General features: G+C 53.8%; 7 protein-coding genes across 7 annotated transcripts; 2 read left to right on the forward strand and 5 right to left on the reverse strand.

The window, feature by feature from the left end:
* Positions 1 to 227: 227 nt before the first annotated feature.
* Positions 228 to 1,460, reverse strand: PG997_015229 (histone-like transcription factor and archaeal histone; the record flags this gene model as incomplete). Its single annotated transcript, XM_066819543.1, has 5 exons — positions 228 to 371; positions 458 to 509; positions 572 to 1,149; positions 1,234 to 1,247; positions 1,346 to 1,460. 5 exons carry the CDS (start codon positions 1,458 to 1,460, stop codon positions 228 to 230), a joined length of 903 nt encoding a protein of 300 aa, XP_066660428.1.
* Positions 1,461 to 4,148: 2,688 nt separating this feature from the next.
* On the forward strand, positions 4,149 to 5,066 carry PG997_015230 (uncharacterized protein; the record flags this gene model as incomplete). The annotated part of the gene is made up of 3 exons (XM_066819544.1): positions 4,149 to 4,337; positions 4,701 to 4,759; positions 4,814 to 5,066. 3 exons carry the CDS (start codon positions 4,149 to 4,151, stop codon positions 5,064 to 5,066), a joined length of 501 nt encoding a protein of 166 aa, XP_066660429.1.
* A 402-nt stretch (positions 5,067 to 5,468) lies between these two features.
* On the reverse strand, positions 5,469 to 6,769 carry PG997_015231 (zinc-containing alcohol dehydrogenase; the record flags this gene model as incomplete). The annotated part of the gene is made up of 3 exons (XM_066819545.1): positions 5,469 to 6,402; positions 6,510 to 6,535; positions 6,596 to 6,769. 3 exons carry the CDS (start codon positions 6,767 to 6,769, stop codon positions 5,469 to 5,471), a joined length of 1,134 nt encoding a protein of 377 aa, XP_066660430.1.
* A 1,701-nt stretch (positions 6,770 to 8,470) lies between these two features.
* On the reverse strand, positions 8,471 to 8,764 carry PG997_015232 (uncharacterized protein; the record flags this gene model as incomplete). Its single annotated transcript, XM_066819546.1, has 1 exon — positions 8,471 to 8,764. The coding sequence occupies one exon, from the start codon at positions 8,762 to 8,764 to the stop codon at positions 8,471 to 8,473; it is 294 nt and encodes a 97-aa protein (XP_066660431.1).
* A 28-nt stretch (positions 8,765 to 8,792) lies between these two features.
* PG997_015233 (uncharacterized protein) lies at positions 8,793 to 10,172 on the reverse strand (the record flags this gene model as incomplete). The annotated part of the gene is made up of 6 exons (XM_066819547.1): positions 8,793 to 8,964; positions 9,031 to 9,347; positions 9,430 to 9,497; positions 9,555 to 9,779; positions 9,843 to 9,957; positions 10,035 to 10,172. The coding sequence occupies 6 exons, from the start codon at positions 10,170 to 10,172 to the stop codon at positions 8,793 to 8,795; spliced, it is 1,035 nt and encodes a 344-aa protein (XP_066660432.1).
* A 2,695-nt stretch (positions 10,173 to 12,867) lies between these two features.
* Positions 12,868 to 14,251, forward strand: PG997_015234 (uncharacterized protein; the record flags this gene model as incomplete). The annotated part of the gene is made up of 2 exons (XM_066819548.1): positions 12,868 to 13,172; positions 13,228 to 14,251. 2 exons carry the CDS (start codon positions 12,868 to 12,870, stop codon positions 14,249 to 14,251), a joined length of 1,329 nt encoding a protein of 442 aa, XP_066660433.1.
* A 1,834-nt stretch (positions 14,252 to 16,085) lies between these two features.
* PG997_015235 (uncharacterized protein) lies at positions 16,086 to 16,891 on the reverse strand (the record flags this gene model as incomplete). Its single annotated transcript, XM_066819549.1, has 3 exons — positions 16,086 to 16,477; positions 16,537 to 16,653; positions 16,714 to 16,891. 3 exons carry the CDS (start codon positions 16,889 to 16,891, stop codon positions 16,086 to 16,088), a joined length of 687 nt encoding a protein of 228 aa, XP_066660434.1.
* Between the last annotated feature and the right edge of the window lie 982 nt (positions 16,892 to 17,873).

The raw sequence follows: 17,873 nt of genomic DNA on the forward strand, positions 1-17,873 counted from the left end.
TACTTTGTGGGCTATCTACCATCAAAGGAACAAAAAAGCAACGTTCCTCAAAAAACCCCATTTACGCCATAGCCGGTGAAGCCAAGGGATTTTCGTGAATAAACGAGAGAAGGAATGCGAAATAATAGTCAGTCGACAAGAGGGATTCGGCAACGCTGCCAATAGAAACAAGTTATTAACTTGTTCCCACTCCTTGGTGTCCCTTCGGAGTGGGTTTGGCTACGTACCTAGTCCCGATTTCCAGGGTCGTCGCCCTCCTTGGAGGGCAAGACAGTCTGAGCAGTCTGTTCAGAGGACTCAACATGACTAGACTCGGTTGGCGCCGGTTCGGGAGGCGGTAACGTCTCCTCTTCCGTCGAGCCGCTGCGATACTACTATTTAGGGGGAGGTTGGATCAGTATCGAGTTCGCGACGTGGGGTATAAGTGTGGTGTGTGATCAAAGCAGGAACAACTTACTTGCTGCGGCTGCATGCTTCCCGGGTAGTACATGTTGTTGGGGTCCATATCGCTATACATAGGTGCCGGTGCTTGGCCGTACTGAGGGCCTGGCCAGGCTGGACCGGGTTGTACATGTTGGGCGCACGAGAATAATCCTGGTCGGATGGCATAGGGTGGCCGCCCATACCATAGTTCGGGTCCATGTGGTTCGGCGGTGGCATGTGCTGGCCTCCCATCTGCGATGCGGGTGCTGCGGGCACGCCGCCAGCTGGTTGACCCTGAGCGGGGTTCGCCCGCTTAGCATGGCTCGCCTCCTCACGGGGGACAATGTCAATGAGGAAATCAAACATGTCACTCTTGGCCAGAGCCGAAGCAATGTCGGATCGCTGCAGAGTGCGGCGCTTGTTCTCCTCGGCGTGGATCCATGCGCGCATGGTCAGTTCTGTGATGAAAATGTCGCAACCCTTGGCGAACAGGATGGGCGCCTCGGCCGAGATCATCTTGACTTCCGGGTCGGCCTTCATGACTTTCTTGATACGGGCAAGCGGCAGTTGGTGTAGCTTGTAATCGTGGCTGTCGGACTCGAGGTGATGGATCGTTTGTTGCCAGTAGGTGGTCAGGATGTCCTTGTACTGACCGTGCAGACCTTGGTGTACGTTCGCCCAGGGACCGGTGTAGAGCTCAGCGGGAGCATAGCCGGAGTTGGCGAGCTACAGATCGAGAAGGGCTAATGTAAATAACACTGGGAGACAGAGAGGAGGAATCGAGACTGGGGGCGGGGACTTTTGACTTACAGCGGCGCTTGCGCCTATAGAGACATGGTTAGCGACGTCGCACAGAAGGCAGATGATTGCGCAACCACAGGTGCTTGCTTGCTTGCTCGAGTGATCGGATCTTTTGACTTACCATAGTGGCCACCGTGAGCGGTATCATATACGGCATTGTTGGTGGCAGCACCCTGGGCATTCCTCGACGATTGCTGCGGGTGGCTACTCGACGACTGCTGGTTGTGCTGATCCATACTTGCAGACTGCGGGCTCGGCCGTTGCAGCTACTCGGGATGATTGCCTGGTAGGTAGAGATGTTGGACGAATAAAAGGCGTGCGGGAATGCACGATTTGAGTTTCCCGTCTGACAGGCAAACGCGAGGGGAGGGAAAAGTGTGTGAGAGAGTACTCGGCGCAATCCGATCGCGACGCGCGGGGGAAGGTTTATCTCTTTCCGCGGCGCCGTCTTACTTTTGACACACGCACACGCACACACACAACGCACTTCCTTCCTTTCCTTCTTTTCTTTCCGCGGTCCGACGAGTATCACAAAAACTGCGCTGCCCGATTGTACGTCAGCAAATATCAGTTGACGCCGGCGACTTTGTGGCAGTGTTTCAAATTATTTCTTGTTGTTATTTGTTTACACTGGTTGAGTCCGCAACCAGTTGTGTGTTGCGCCTGGTGCTGGTGGTTGAGCGAATGATGTAACGAGCTTTGAGAGGCAGGGCAATTTGATTGATCGATTGCTCGAAACTGGGAGTGGGAAAGTAGTGCGAGTGGCGGGTAGCAGGCAGTAGGCAATAGGCTAGGCTGGGCAGGCGTCGCAGGCTGGGGTGGTAGTGGCAGAAGGATAGGCAGGATGCTCACTGCGATTGACTTGCCTGATTGGTCCGCAAGCTTGCAAGCTTGTGTGCTCTTGGCCTTGGAACGGCGTGAACTGGGATGTCTCGTCTTTTGCCGACTGGTGGTGACAAGTGAGGGGCGGTGTGGTGGTCACTGATAGGCGAAAAAAGTTCCCAAATTCCTCGAAGAATGGCCACTTCCCGATGGCTGGACTGAGAAATGATTCGATGCTGCTTTTCCCGTCGTAACCTAAGGCCAAGTGGGGATTTTTTCCTTGTCTGACGGAGCGAGAGGACGAATTTCGATTCGCTTGAGCTTGGTTTCGGGGGCTTTTTTTCTCGGGTCGCTGGTGCGCTGGTGCGGGAGAGCGCTTGGGGGATGCTTGCTTTGAACCAAAAATCAATCAATCAGCGTCGGGCGTCGTACAGTGTAGGAGGTGGTAGGCTGGTAGCAGTAGGCCGGAGCAGAGTAGCAAAAGCTGGGGTAGCGATGAAACAACCAGACAGAACGGCTCATCGACAGTGACAGGCCTGCTAATGATCTTAGAGGAAGAAAAGATGCGGGTCGAGCCGTGGTCGTAGCTTTTCCATTCTCTCATTGGATTGAAATGGAAATGATATTGATTCAATCAGATCGAATAGGAATCCGGCAGACTTACAAGTGCTGTGTTCCTTCGTCGTGTCGTCGTCGTCGTCTTCTTCTTCTTTCCCGTTCTGTTTATCCCGTCTTCTTCCGTAATGGTGCTATGGTACCCGGTTTCGATCGCAGCAGAGTGGGAAGCAGTCAAAACCAAGACAAAACAAGACGTATGAGCAAACCAAAGAGGAGCAGAGAGACGTCGCCCGCGTCCACCGGGTATTTGAAGAATGGGGTCCCAAAGCACTAATAGCGAGTTGGGCAATGACGTTGAAAAATCGGGATGGGCCAAGCAGCCGAAAATAGGACAGGTATCGATGGCCGATGGTATGTTAGATAGAGGGTCAGAAGACGGGTCAACCGGTGTAGGGTTGGGACTGCATAAGAAGTATGTATGTAGTAGATATGTATGTAAGCTAGAGAGATGCACTCGAGAGAGAGAGTCTCCATGCGCTTCTTTTCCCTTCAAGAAACAGATTGCCTCCGACACCTGCTGAGTGAACCAAGTTGTTGAGTACATAATGTAGAGTAGGTACATATGAACGAAGCAAGACCGAACATTATGCGCTGGCATTGACGCAACGCGGTTGGGCATCAGCCGGCCGAGATGGACTAGACCAGGGTGCCGGTCTTTCTGCCTGCTGTCCGTCGGACAGGTTAGGAACGAGCCAGACGAGGCTTTGGCTAAAGACGACAATCCCACGATGCTCTACAGAAGGTCGAGCATCGCGCATCGTGCGGAATCTTCCATAGCCTGCCTGGGCCGCATTCCTCAACTGCCTACCCCCTTCTGTGCTCTGAACGGATGGGGATAGGACACAATATACCACAAGAGCAACCAATTAGACGATCAAAAGGCCCGTCCGCTTGGCCGGAAGAAGTAATGTCCAACCGTCTACCTGCTATACCTCACACTTCATACCGTACAGCTTGAGGCAAGCATTTTGACCGGTCTTCCTTGCTTTTATGCAGAGTGTGACGGCAGCAAATGGGGCACTCGGTAGAGATTCCTGCTTGCCATCTTCACATCATGCAATATCGAGTTGCCGTGCGCAGGGCCGACTCTCTGAGAGAACATGTCATATGTACATGCAGTTCCTCAAGGGGAGTCTTGACAACTGTACAACACCACCCCCGAGAATCTCGTGTGTCGAGTGAGGTGGTGTGTAGCTTACCGCCCAATCAGTTGCCCGTCGCATGTGGCAACGAATCGCTTCCATGTCCCTGGTGCAGGTTGTGGCTTGGTGGCTTCAGGCCTTGACAGCGCCGCCTGCTGGATGGGCCCTGGGAGGCTTGGGCGGCTTTGTCAGGCGGGGCCCAACTGATAAAGACCGGAGCGTCGCTGATAGACCGATACCCAGCCACAACCTGCAGCAGCTCCACCATAATCTTCTCAATAGAAACTTTTTCTGCCAGACTTCCTCTTCCCACTCCGACTTTGCATTCTTCTTTCTGCGATCATGGCAGAAACGGCTGCCAGCCTCACAGAAGACCAGATCGAGCAGCTTCTGCAAGAAGCAGAGGCCCGATTGGCTGCAAAGGCCAGCGCTCAAAATGCCACCAGCTTGACCAAGCCCGCGAAGCTCGATGTCGCAAAGCCGTCGTCTTCCACCCAACTGGCCAAGGCCGCCCCGGCAGCAGAGGAAGCTGTCGCCAAGGAGCCCACCCCTCCAGCGAGCTTGCTCTGAACATCCCGCCTCCGCGGGTGCCTAAGAAGGATAGGGTATGTTACCAACTTTTCTTTTCATCTCTCAAAACACCAACAGCTCTTCGCGTGATGACAATTTCCCAATATATCTTGAGCAGCGTCCCACCCCCGTCATGGGGGTGTTGCTGCACTCGGTGATTCCTTAATATCATAGTTACACTGACTGCGAAACACTTGATACATTGTACAAGCCCGAAATACATGTTGTTGGCATTCGTCACTAACTCGACTTGTCAATAGGCTACCAAGACAGATGCTGGCGCTTCATGGTACAACCTGCCTCGCACTGATCTCACCCCCGCAGCTGAAGCGCGACTTGCAGCTCCTCAAGATGCGTGATGTCCTCGACTCTAAGCGTCACTAGTAAGTCCCAATGCAACGTGTTGCCAACACCAGCAGTCACTGACAATTCCGCAGCAAGAAGGATAACTCCCGGGGCATCCCTGAATACTCCCACGTCGGTACCATGATCGAGGGCAGAACCGAGTACTTCACCAACAGAGTGACCAAGAAGGACAAGAAGCGTACGCTGCTCGAGTCGGTCATGGACCAGGAGAACTCTACCAAGCGCTTCAAGAGCAAGTATGGCCAGATCCAAGAGGCCAAGACGTCTGGAAAGAAGGGCCATTACAAGAAGATGATGCAAAAGCGCTATGGCTCCAAGAAATGAGCGGGATGACGTATCAAGAAATTGATATCAACCCCAGAAGGCTACATCAGGAAATGAAGGGGTTGCAGGAACAGCATGATTCTTTTGACAGAGGTCACTGCTTAAGTACTGGCTCCGTCGGATTCGCTTCCGACATTCTGGTCTTGTACACGCCCACAGACCGAACCTCCCTTGCCCAAGCCGAAAGGTTGAAGGACAAAGGTCGAGTAGTACCAGCCGTACGGAAAATTACGAGCTGGTTCTACAGCGGAGCCGCCTGCGTCCTCGGATATATATGCTCTTGGCGTATACCTAGCAATGCAGATTTGCATGCAGGAGCGTGGCACAGCAATGCGGATAGAGAAGGCTTTAGTGTAAACAGCTGCGTGGTTCTCCATTTAAACTTGAATATATGGTACCCTACTATACCATCTTGATTACAACTTTGGAAAAGTGTTGCTGTTTTTCTAATCTCTCATATGCCTTGATCGCATCTTCTAACTGAAACGTGACATCGTCAACGGCTGGCTCAATCTTTTTGTCGTGGAAAAATTGGACCATATCTTTGAACATGTTCCTCGTTCCCAGCAACACACCCCGGTACACGCAGATTCGGTAGAGCGCGCTCATAGCATCAGGCGGGATCTCGTTGTTGGTTGAGTCACCGATCATGCCCACCACCGTGATGACGCCGTCTCTGCGAATCGCCTCGAGCGACTGCGGGAGCGTGGACGCGCCCCCTATATCGACGACGTGGTCAACGCCGCGCCCGCCGGGCGTCAGCGCCTTCGCCTGGGCGCCCCAGTCCGCCTGGCTCCGGTAGTTCAGGACGTGCTGCGCGCCCAGGGACCGTAACCTTTCCGCCTTCGCGTCGGAGCTGGTGGTCGCGATGACGGTGGCGCCGGCGGCCGCGGCGATCTGCAGCGCGGCGATGCTCACGCCGCCGGTGCCCTGGATGAGGGCCCAGTCGCCCTCGCGGACTTGGCGGCCGCGCATGCCCATGAGGGCGTTCCAGGCCGTGAGGCCGGAGCAGGTCAGTGTCGCGGCCGCTTCGTGGGACATGGTCGTCGAGTCAGGCAGCGCGATCAGGGCTGAGTAGTGAAACACGCCGAGCCGGCAGAGCGTGCCGGGGGTCTGCTGGCCTAGACCGGCCAGGATGTCGTCGAAGCCGGGTAATGTATCGTCGGTCTCGGGGTGCGGGGCTAGGTGCGGGGCTAGGTGCGTTACGACGCGGGCGTCGGGGTGGAGGTTTAGGTCTGAGGGGACGGAGGGGCCGGCGGCGAGGATCACGCCGGAGCCGTCGCTGCCGGGGGTCGTGTTGGGGGTTGCGGGGGAGGGGGATGGTGGAGGATTTGCCCTTTTCGGAGGGGGGAGAGGTTAGTATTTTCTTTTCTTTTCTTTTGCGTGGTGTAAGTGGATGGGGGACGGTGATAGGAGAGAGAGAGAGTGTGTGTGTGTGTGGACCACAGGGTTGTGTATATGCATGTGTGCTTAAGTGCAGTTTGATACATCACACATCATGTATGTATCCCTTCCTCGTCTGGACTTACCTTGGCAATGACCAGGTCCCGGTAGTTGAGCGACGCCGCGTGCATTCGGACGAGGACCTCTTCGGGCCCGAGCTGGACGGGCGGCGGCGCTGCAGCGTCGAAGTGAAGGGACGAAAGGCCGGCCTGGGCCGAGTCGAGGACCCAACGGCCCGAGGTCTCGAAAGCGCTTCCCATTTTGTTTCCTTTTGCGGCTCCAGTTGCTTTGCAGATTTGAGTTATCACTTGTTACTGACTCACCGCCCCGATCTGTGTGTGTAGAAGATGATATCTGATAGATAGTGTGGGTAATGTATATATAGTAGCCTTCGGTTTCAAGCCGAGTTCAGAAAAAGCGTGGGTGAGGTGTCTAAGACCTATAGTAGTATAGGAGTTGAGCTTTCTTTCTTCTTTATGGAGGAGTATGATGTGATGATGCCGTACATACCGTTTATTTTTACCGGGGCAAAAGGAAATTCTCCTCTACCGGGCTTTTACTTATATATATATAGAAATGTTCTTCTTCTCTTGTCTCATCCACCCATGGAAGAAGAACGAACCGGACTTACGGTATAAGTGAGTGGAAGAAGGGGTCTCCACCGGGAGAGGGAAGAAGCACGGTTATAGCAGCTCCACACAAGCACGGTACTTGGGCAGCAGCAGCAGCAGATCGCGTGGAAGATTTTTCTGTTGCAGAAACTAGAAGGATTAGGCAAGTTCGATGGGTATAGAAAGTGGATAAAATATCTCTCTGGGACGTGCCGGATCGGAACCTGGAGGTGGTCTTGCTTTTTGTATCCCGTCTGTTCCTGTACCTACTTTAGTCATGAACATTAGGTTTGGCTACCGACGGTAAAGCCCGCCTCATGATCCTTATATAGATGTCCTGTATTCAGCCGCGGGGCCTGGATTTCTAATGTTATGTTGGCCGGAAGCAAACATCAGCAGCATCATATGCCGGAAGCAAACAAAAGTGCCTGGTGTCTCTCTTTCTCCATCGGAACCAAAATCTTCGTCGGGCTGTGTCGTGCGTACGCGCCCATTACTAAACGCCCTCGTGGTTGATCGGACTTAATCCCTGGCTAGATAGATTTGCGGATCCCCAATGAGATTCACCCATCGACTCTTCTCCAGGCTTATTGACCGAATCTATGATGACACACGTGCAAAAATAGTGGAAGACCATCCTGGTCGTTACCAGTTTCAGGGCGGGCTCCTAAGCAGCGGTCTACATGGGTAACTTACCACATGCCTATGCTCCTAACATATGCGCCGGGCGGGTGGGTATATCTGGAGAATATTTTCCGGCAGTTAGTAATCGTTGGTCTGGAAACACCAACATCAACCTTCTATAGATGTGACGTCGCGCCGTAGTCTTCTCCTCAAAAGGGGGAACGAATGAGCGCGAGGAAGAGCCAAACCGGTCCCTGTCCTTGATCCAAAGTGAAGGAATGTCTGAAGGCGGTGCGGTAATAGAGAAGGCTTCTTATTCCCGCCAGATGGTGCCAAACGCGACGGGTTCTGACGGACAAATTATTGCAACTTGAGACAGACCCCTCCCAAAAGCGACGACCAGGTGCCAAACCTCTGGGATCCAAGGCGGTGAGGTAATTGTCGCTTAATTGACTCAAGTGTATCCGAAGAGTGGACGTCGCCGTTTCATGTCCATTCGGCCAGCAGGGGTAGATTTCTCGCCTATGGCCCCTACCCATCAACATCGTATGTCAAGAACATGTCAAGTTCTTCAGCCATCATCGAGACTCCAGCAACGTAAGATCACGAGATGGCAAGCTGCTGTAAGTGAAGTATGAAGTTATTTGGTGTTTTTTTATTTTGTTGGTCATGAAATGTGAACAGCTGGAAGAAAAAATAGTACATAGAAACGCTCTCCTGCCCTTTTTATACCGCTTCCCCAAAGCCATTTTGGAAGTTATTATGGCTCTCTTTGGACCGGTTGACCAGCTCGACCTCGGACTCGCTCGCGTCGTCACCGCCACCCCGCGTGCGCTGGACCGAGACGACGGTGGTCTTGGTAATGCCGTCGCCGCCGTTGCCCTTCTTGAAGTAACTAAGCCCCGGCCGGCTGCCGCTCTTGAGCACCTGGGACGCGTTGTTGCTGTCGCCGGTGCGGGAGCGGATGTACTCGGTGCCGCGCTTCTTGAGGCGGCGGAACAGGCCCGCCATGCCCGGCATGCAGGCGCAGATGACGCCCACGTCGAGTTCAACCAGCGACCACACCGCCAGGGGGCGCGTAGTCCATCGTCGGGTTCGTGCTGAGCGTCCAGCCGATGAGGGCCTGGAGGCGGACCACGCTGCAGATGGTGACGAAGAGACCGACCAGGAAGGTGAAGATGATGCCGACCTTCTTCTTCCACGACAAATCGAGCTTCATCCTAGAAGGGGGTTCGAATGTTAGCCAGCAATTCCATTTATTGCTAGAAGGGATCAGATATACTTACAGCTGCGGGATGGGCATGAAGAAAATGACAATGTCTAGGACTATGTTCAAGGCAGCGCAGGTGTACGTTTGCGCGTCCATGTTGATGCACTTTCCAGTCTTCTCGTTATCCCACCTTGTCCATGTGTAGTCGAAGGGCACGCAGTACGTCAAGAGGGTGACAACGAACGCCACGCAGAAGAGCGCCATGACGGCCATAAGTATGAAAATGTGCTTGCGGAATTGACGATCCGGGAAGATTCTGAGGTAGAGGAGAAGAATCGAGATCTTGGTGAGAGTTGACTCGATGACATAGGCGAACTCGGCGATGTAGAATAGCTAATATTTGCGTCGTGGTCAGTCATGTTTTGGTACATACACCAGTATGAGTGAAAGTTTACGGGTGCACTCGGCAACTTACAATGAGCACAATGTTGATGTGCATGTCATCGAGCGTCCACAGATCAGTACCGAGGCCGAATACTACCACTGTAGTTACGCATTAGCCAGGTTTCTGGAACCCCATGTTTCTCCCAGGTAGCATACTCAGCTCAGCACCGATTGTCACTCCCGTGAGGACAACGAATGAGGTGATGATAGCCCAGTCATCGTATCCCAACAACATGCCGCCGAAGTACGAAGAGCGGGCAAGTAGGCGCCCTCCCAAGAAAACTGTAGCGACGGCCCATAGTGTCCATGCAACGGCCCGAATCATAGGTTGGATGTTCCGCGGCTTAACTCCGCATGTCGTTGTCAAAAGCCGCTCGGCACCTGCGGTATAAAGAATAAGTATATGAGAGTCCCAGGGCAGTATAGACAGGCAACATGACTAACCCTTCAGCTGGTGGGTTGTGCAGCTCGCCCGCATGCAGTCCTTGGAATCCGTGACGATGAATTCGTTAACATCGAGACAGGACCTCGATCCGGCTCTGGCCTGGAAACAGTCGAACTGTTCGGCTGTCAGCATTGAGTATGGGGCCTCCGAGTGCGGCAAGTAAAGGGTGCAGCTGGTAGGGTTATACGTACAGCGCATTGTGGCAGTTGTTGCTCGATAGACGGTAGAACCGATACCAAGCTAGCCGACTGTGTCGAGTTCTGAGCAGCGACGAGGGTGGCGAAGATGGCCAAGAGCCACAGGGCCAGCGATGAAGAGAACCGGGCCATGTTGATGGGGAGTCTCTGACAAGACCGGACAACAACGACTTACACGAGAACCACACAAGACGATAGTAATATGGCTAGCTTGTATAGATAACCCATCGCGAAGGTCGGCGGGGACGATGGGGGTTATCAGTCTTTTGTTTCCTTTTCGTACGAAAGCAAAGTGTGCCCAGTGCTTCTTGCTGCAGTGCGTTATGCCTTCTGCCATGCGGCGTGTGCCGGCCGAAGCGAGGTAACATGCCGTGCTAACGAAGCGATGAAACCTGGATACGCTGACTGGTCCCTCTTGCCCTGCCGCGTCCCCCCTCGCGACTCCCCTTGAGGCGGCATTAATATCCAGAGCAACCCAGGAACCCATGCGAGGCCGAATTTCTTCTTCGGTTAATGAAGTCAGACGGGGCCGCCTACACCGTATCTGGTAGTCCCTCTGTGGCCTACAGGCCCTACACCACGTTTTCGGGACCAGGTCCAAGTTGGCGCGGGTGGTCCACTATACGAACTGCCAGGGTTGCTGCCAGGCCCCCCGCAGGCCATGACTCGGGGAGACCCAATGGACAGGCACTTGCAGGGCAGAGACAGGACAGAGACAGGGACGGGCCTAGGGCCTGGTCGTTCCATCTCCAGTCTTTTCTGCTGGCAGATTGCGAGTCTGTAGCCAAGTCTCTGGGAGAGAGTGGAAGTGCATTCCGGACCAGAATTTTCCAAAAAGGCCCCAAAGGACTATTGCCCGGATGGAGGAGGTCGTCATTCCCAGTTTCCCGGAAAGGAAATGATGTGAGGCCAGCGGCAGGGCGAGTGAGGGCGGACATCCACACACGCCAGAAGAAAGCCACAGCACTGTCTGCTGGGTACAGTGCAGTGCCTGCAGTGCAGCGGCCAGGCGGTGCAGCCTGCCAGCAGCTAGTCGAGCCGGCTACTTGTCGGTTCAAGTTAATATTGTACCAGGGGCCCAAGGCCAGGGCTCATCGACGAAAGCTATGTCGCACGTTGACTGAAACATACATATATGTCCCGTCCGCCCTGATTCTAATTGCAGACTGGACGTTGGAACGGGTAGATTCCCATCCACTCGCTGTTGATCGGGCCCGGCCCCGCGGCCGAAGGTGCATTTCAGCTGTACGCGAAGAAGCAAGTCATCGACCCCGTACTCGTACTTGTACTACCACAGTCGATGACGAGACGAAGCCGGCCGCTCCGGCAGTTGGTGAGACCAAGTAAACACCTCGGCCAATCTCGCTACGGTCCTTTGGCGAGACGACTGCCCATTCCGAGTCTGAACAGGGGAGTTCTCAGATCTGGGTTTCCCGGGATGCCTGGTTGAGGGCTAGTCTAGCGGTTCTAGCGCTTCTTCTAGCGCGCGGGCCAAGATGGGCAGCTCTGCCTTCAAGCGGCCTGGAATTGGTCACTGCGACGCCTGTGGAGCAACGTTGCACTTGTCATCTTACAAAGACACGATACCGCGGCCTGCCACGCCTGTCAGGCTATTGTTGTCGTGCTATAGTCAATGCCCCCAAATGCACGCGGTACGACATAGATTGGATATGCCAATATATGTCAATCATGATATTACACCGAGCTGCTGGTTCGCTGTGCCAAACATCGGCTGATCTCAGATACCGTGTTGTATCAGTGCAAATCCAGCAAGTCCCTACTTAATAAGGTAAGAAAGTACCACTAAGCTCGGTTCACTCACGACCTCTGTCAATTACAGCAGCGAGATTCAGTGGAGGCTTAGGGCAGAGAACTTTGCCCACCTGGGCAGAGCGCCCGCCTAGCGCTTTGGGTGAATCGAGCCTAAAGCTCCCGTCACTCTAAGCCTACCCCAAGCCCCGACTAACTCGTTCGTATCCTCCCCCGTCCCGATGTCAAATGAAACAACGGTGCAGCGACGCGAAGGCTGCATCAAACAACGGCTCCAAACAACGGCTCTTGACCCCAATCCGTCTGCCTGTCAACAATATTGGCCCGGCAAATGCGGCCTGCCGTGGCCAAAATTGGCTTCGGATGACTTCGACGTCGACGTTCTAGCCGGCCGAGACTTGTCCAGATGTAAGGAAAAGGGGTGCGAGCTACATTCAGCAGTAGCTCCGGATGGGGTCAGGCCATGGACTCCATCTCCGGATGCAGAAGAGTTCGTCCTATATCCACCTGCTTGGGAATCGCTCGGCGAAAAGAGCGAGGGTCCCTGGTAGGATTATGCATCGCCCTCATCCATGGCTTGGGCTTGGCCACCCAACGGGTCTACCGTCTATTGTACAGGGTCTAGCAGTAGTCCAGTGCCTCCTGAAAAAGAGGGCAAAAAAAGTTCGTGACGGCTCGACACATTCCCATGGAATATGCCATGACGGCCAGAGCGGAGCTTTTGCATGGGTCGATAACCCAAACTGCCTCCGCACTTGGTCCGCCGAATATGAGACGTCGGCCATTCTCCCGCTCATTGGTACGTCTTCACGTGTGTTAATGTAAGGTTGTCGATATTAGCATCGTGGCCAGGTCTAGCTGGTGGTACGTTGAAACGAGGACCCCAGTCTGGATTAAAGTCCTGCCATGACTCGGATCGTATACATCTCGAATTCTCCCCGTTCCTTCCACGCTCCTGTTGTCTCTGGTTACATTCAAATCTTCACATCCGACTACCGATTCCTATTACTCTCGCGTCTCTAGTACCAAGCCTCCCTAGTCCTAATATACTTTTGTCATGGCGGAACAAAAGACCGAGGACTTTCGTGTCATCTTGGTCGGCGGTGGCCCGGTGGCGTTAACCGCCGCCCATGCACTCTCCAAGGCCGGGATCGACTATGTCATCCTAGAGCGCCGGGACCAGCTCGATGTCGACTCTGGTGCCTCCGTCGCCGTCTGGCCTCACAATGTCCGCCTCTTGGACCAGCTTGGCATGCTGGACGAGGCTGACCGTACATACATGCCCGTTCTGTACAAGCGTAATCTGCGAAGGGATGGGTCGATGATATCCAAGAGCAACATGTTTGAAGCCATGCAGATCAAGTAGGTGTCCTCTCGCTTAGCCTTACCCTAGACCAATCCGCTAACGCATCCATAGTCACGGTCACCCCTGGATGTGCTTCCACCGCGCCAAGCTCATGAACATGCTGACCAACAACCTCCCGGACCCGTCCAAGGTCTTGCTCAACAAGGAGGTCGTCTCCATCGAGACCACATCAACCGGCGTGACAGTGTCGTGTGCCGACAAGAGCACCTACACGGCATCCATGGTCATCGGCGCCGACGGCGTGCGGAGCACCGTGCGGCGGATGATGAACGAGGAAGCCTCCAAGCAGCCGGACGAGCCCTTCGTCTCGACCTACAAGGGCCTGTATGGCTACTCCACCAAGTCGCCCGAGCTGGACGCGGCCACGTGCTACGAGACGCACAGCGGCCGCATGACGATCCAGCTGATCGTGGCCGAGCAGCAGCAGCACTTCCTGGTGTACGAGCGCCTCGAGAAGCCGACGGCTGACCGGGGCCCCCGCTTCTCGGACGAAGACAAGGACGCGCTGGCGGCCAAGTACGCCGACGTCAAGTTCCCGGGCCGCGAGCCAGGCCAGTGGGTCACCTTCGCGGACGTCTGGGCTAACCGCCAGTGGAGCATGCTGAGCAACATCGAGGAGGGCGTGGTCAAGCAGTGGCACCAGGGCCGGTGCGTGCTGGTCGGCGACGCGGCGCACAAGATGACGCCCAACACGGGCTTCGGCATGAACAGCGGCCTCCAGGGCGTCGCGCACCTGGTGAACCGCCTGCACAGCCTGCTGCAGACCAACCCTAACCCGGACGGCGCGGCCCTGACCAAGGTTTTTACCGAGTACCAGGCCGCGCTCATCAAGAACTCCAAGACCACGGTCGACATGGCCGGGCTCTACACCCGCCTCGTCGCCTGGGACAACCCCGTCTGGAAGTTCCTCGACCAGTACTTCCTGCCCTACGTCAACGGCGACGTCACGTCGCTCAACATGCTCATGTCGCCCATTGTGCAGAAGGGCGTCCCGCTCGACTTCTTGCAGGAGAATGCGTACAAGACTGGCAAATACTCATACCACACTGGCCAAGCTACGATTAAGGTTGCTTAAGTAATGTGATGATGGTATGAGGTCAGGGGAGGAGGTGCATGGTGACATGCAATACTTTTACTTCGTCTTAATAGTGTCGGTTTTTGCTTTCTTTTTGGTTTGGCTGTCTGCAAAGAATACCCTGTTCGTTTATAGATGATATCCCTCGGTTTCAGCCCATGATGGAGTATTTTGGTTTGGAACTCATGTCACGCCTAGCAATGCAGCGTACGTCAATTATTATTACTATTCATTCATTATTATGCTCATATGTTCCGAGTGAAAGATAGAAACAGAGCAAAGTGATACTCCTAACCATAAACCCCAATGTTTGACCTGAGGGCGGTGTCATGTATCACCATCGCCACCACCAGATACCGAGTCGCGGCGAAACAAGGCTGTGCCTCCGGATGCCTTCCCGGAGCCGAAAAGTCCCACTGGAGAAAGGGTGATGGAGATGGCCAATGCGATCACCACTGCTACTACTACTGCTGCATCAATAAAAATGTATGTGACATCTGACTCCTTGTCATGTGCAATTAGCCAAGAATGCCCCAAGTCATGAAGTCTGGGAGAGCAAAAGAAAATCATTAAATTTAGCCGCTCACCCCACGCTGTCCCAGAGGGACGGGCAGACCATGTTAGTCATTTTCTTCTCGTACGACTGAACTATTGTGCTGTGCCGCCGGTGCGTTGTCACTCTCTCCTGCAGCCCGTCCGTCCCATACATGAGGGAAAAAAGGGGGGCGGCGCCTAATAATCGATGGATGTTATGATCACCCCCATCCGGACCGAATGGGTTGGGCGGGTCCGTCTTCTGGTCCTTTTTCTTTTGACTTCGGACCCGACGCGGATGGGCGGCGGAGCATTGGGATTGAGATTGTGAATGGGATTGGGATGGCCAGGCCCGGTTGGTGGCCATGGCGTGGTTGTTTGCTGGCAGAGCTGGCCTGTCCTCCCCAGTTTTTAAGATGCGTGTTTGGGTCGAGAACCATGTGGTCGTGGATATTGTTGTTATTAGGTAGGTGTTCTACTCTAACGTCGAGGGGAGCGGGAAAGGCTTTCCGGGATTCCGGAGATCCTGTGATGTGTTTCTCATTCCTTCATCTATATTGTTTGAATATTATTGGTAAATGTGGTTCTGGGGGATCGAATACGCATATCATGCGTCTTGGCTCACTTCCATGACCTTTGGGCACTCCTATTCAAAACTCCAGACTAGCAATTTAGTACTGGAATCCCCTTGATGCACGAGTCGGCCGGCTCATGAACTGCACGTGAAGGTGCTGGCAAAGTGGACGGCTCTTTGGAGGTATTGCAGGACAATGTCAGCTTTGGTGCCATGTGACTCTAACAGGGATGCTAACGACATTAGCCAGATGCATTTAGCTGGTTCTGGTGTCCATCAATATCTCTTGGGTGAGGTGGGGATCAACCTTGCAACTCTGGCTTGGTTGTTTGTATATTATTGATATCGCAATAAAGAGCCCATTGTATAACCGCTATGGTCGTACGGGCCCGGGGATTAACTTACACTCTTCATATGTTGAGAAGAATGTCTCATGGATGAGTCCCACTGTGAAGAGAGAATGGACCACCACTTCCATCAGTCACAACCCATAAGAGGGCCAACCTGCCACGAAAAGTGTACATGATTCTTGTCATGCTGAATTGCCTTTGTATTCCACGACTCTACGCGAGCTATACGCAATAGACAATGCCTCCCTTCGAGTTCAGAGGTAGACTTTCGTCTCTCATAGCTGGGGCTAAGCTCTCGAATCATCTTGTCGAATGATGGGGCGAACGAGATTCGTGTGTTTTGCCAAAGCCATGGCCCTTGCGTTGGTATCTTGTGTTATGAAGGCCGGCCTCCCCAGGAAAACCACCTCGGCCTTGCTTTCTCTGTGTTCTGGGTGGCAGGTGCCGGCGGGACAGCCTTGCCAGCCTCAGCTGCAGGCTTACTACCACCAGCCTCGGGCCTTATAGAACCACTCGGCGAAGATTCTCCTTTCAGCGAAGCAATATTGTCGTTCAGAATGGCAAGCTCGGCATCTATTCGAAGCACTTTGTCTTCGAGAATCTTCTCGTACTCTTGGTCCGATATTTGCCTCATGGGACTCCATTTCGAGGCCATGATGCTCTTCTTCTCTTTGGGTTCCTGGCTCTGGAGCTTTTGAGACACATACGTGGTACCACCGGCCAGGGTGGAAAAGAACAGAATGCCTGGTAAGATGTTCCTAGGGCCACCTATGACAAAGGTAAGAAATCGGAGAGTCGCGAAGAGGCGTAAACAGTCGAGAACTTACGGGCCATGCCTCCTATCATACCAGACACTCCACCAGCAGCTGCACCTGCCTTAACCTTGTCCGCTGCGGTCAAGTACTCTTCGCCTCCCCATGCGTGCCAAAGAAGACTCCTGGAAGCTTGGAGATGTTAGAACGAGACGACAGCTTGTTTGTTGGCCTGAGATCATGGTTACTTACCCATGAAACTAGATCCCAGAGCAAACCACTGGATACCGGCTACCAGGGCGAAAAGACCGGGCGGGGCTGCGCGCATGATGCCTGAGCCGGCTCCGAAGGCAGCGCCCAGGACACCCGTTAAGGCGCCGGTCTGTAGCGACTTGGTGCCGATCTCGAAGAGCTCGGCGCGGGTGGGCATCTCATCCCCGTGGGGTTGGGATGCCGCTGATCCGAGGATGGAGTTGCTGGAGACATGACAGGAATATAGGGGGAACTAGTAGATTTGTATAAGACAAGATATAGCCAATGGTGGCACAAGAAAGAAAAGCTTCAGCAAGCTAGAGCCCCCTCGAAGAGTCAAAAGGTTGTGTCGTCTCAATACAGCCCCCCAACAACACTTTGGAAAAGAACCGAGGCTCGGAAGCCAATAGAAAGAAGAAAAGTCTGCAGGTACGATTCAAGATCCAATAAGAGACAGGCTGTCCGCGTGACTACCACGGCGTACAAAGCAGATGCAAGATGAAGCCAGAGGTTGAAAAGCCCATGATGGAATTGGTGCTTGGCAGCGCCGGTGGGTGAGGTTCTCCGGCAACCCCTGCACGAGCCACCTACTAGAGCAGGCAGCTTGAAGGGGCTAAGCCCGGTTGGGCTTAATGAGCCCCACCTCCGTTCTCAACGGAGAAAAGTACCAGGGTACATGGAAAACCTAAGGGTCTACGGGAAACCACCAGGAAGTGGGAGGTTGTGTGCGGCCACTGTCTTATGGTTTTCAGGGCACCATGATCTGATAAAAACTCTGCGAACCGGCAAGCCTTTGTACCTAGGGCTTTGCTGATACCTATCTAGTGTGCCGCGATGGGGGAGAGGGCATGTGCGACTGACTATGTCTATTGCAGGTAGGCCAGCGAATTTGATGTTATCATCGGAAATTTATAGTTCACACCGAGCTAGAGACTCATGATAATTTCCTAAGGTTTTTTCTGCCTGTGTCTTTGTTCAGCTTTATGATAATCGTAGGCACACATAAATCAAGGCCTGTGAGGGGTTTCAAAATAGGCTATACAGAAAATATCTCGCAGGCCGGGAGTACAAAAATCATCGACAGACCAGTGAATGCAACCTGAACCTTGCCGTGAATACGTACGACACCAGAGTGTAATAAGCGAAGACTCGTAGTAACG

This window comes from Apiospora hydei, assembly GCF_038363865.1.
Source record: "Apiospora hydei strain CBS 114990 chromosome Unknown utg000011l_segment0_segment0, whole genome shotgun sequence".
Classification (NCBI taxonomy): domain Eukaryota; kingdom Fungi; phylum Ascomycota; class Sordariomycetes; order Amphisphaeriales; family Apiosporaceae; genus Apiospora; species Apiospora hydei.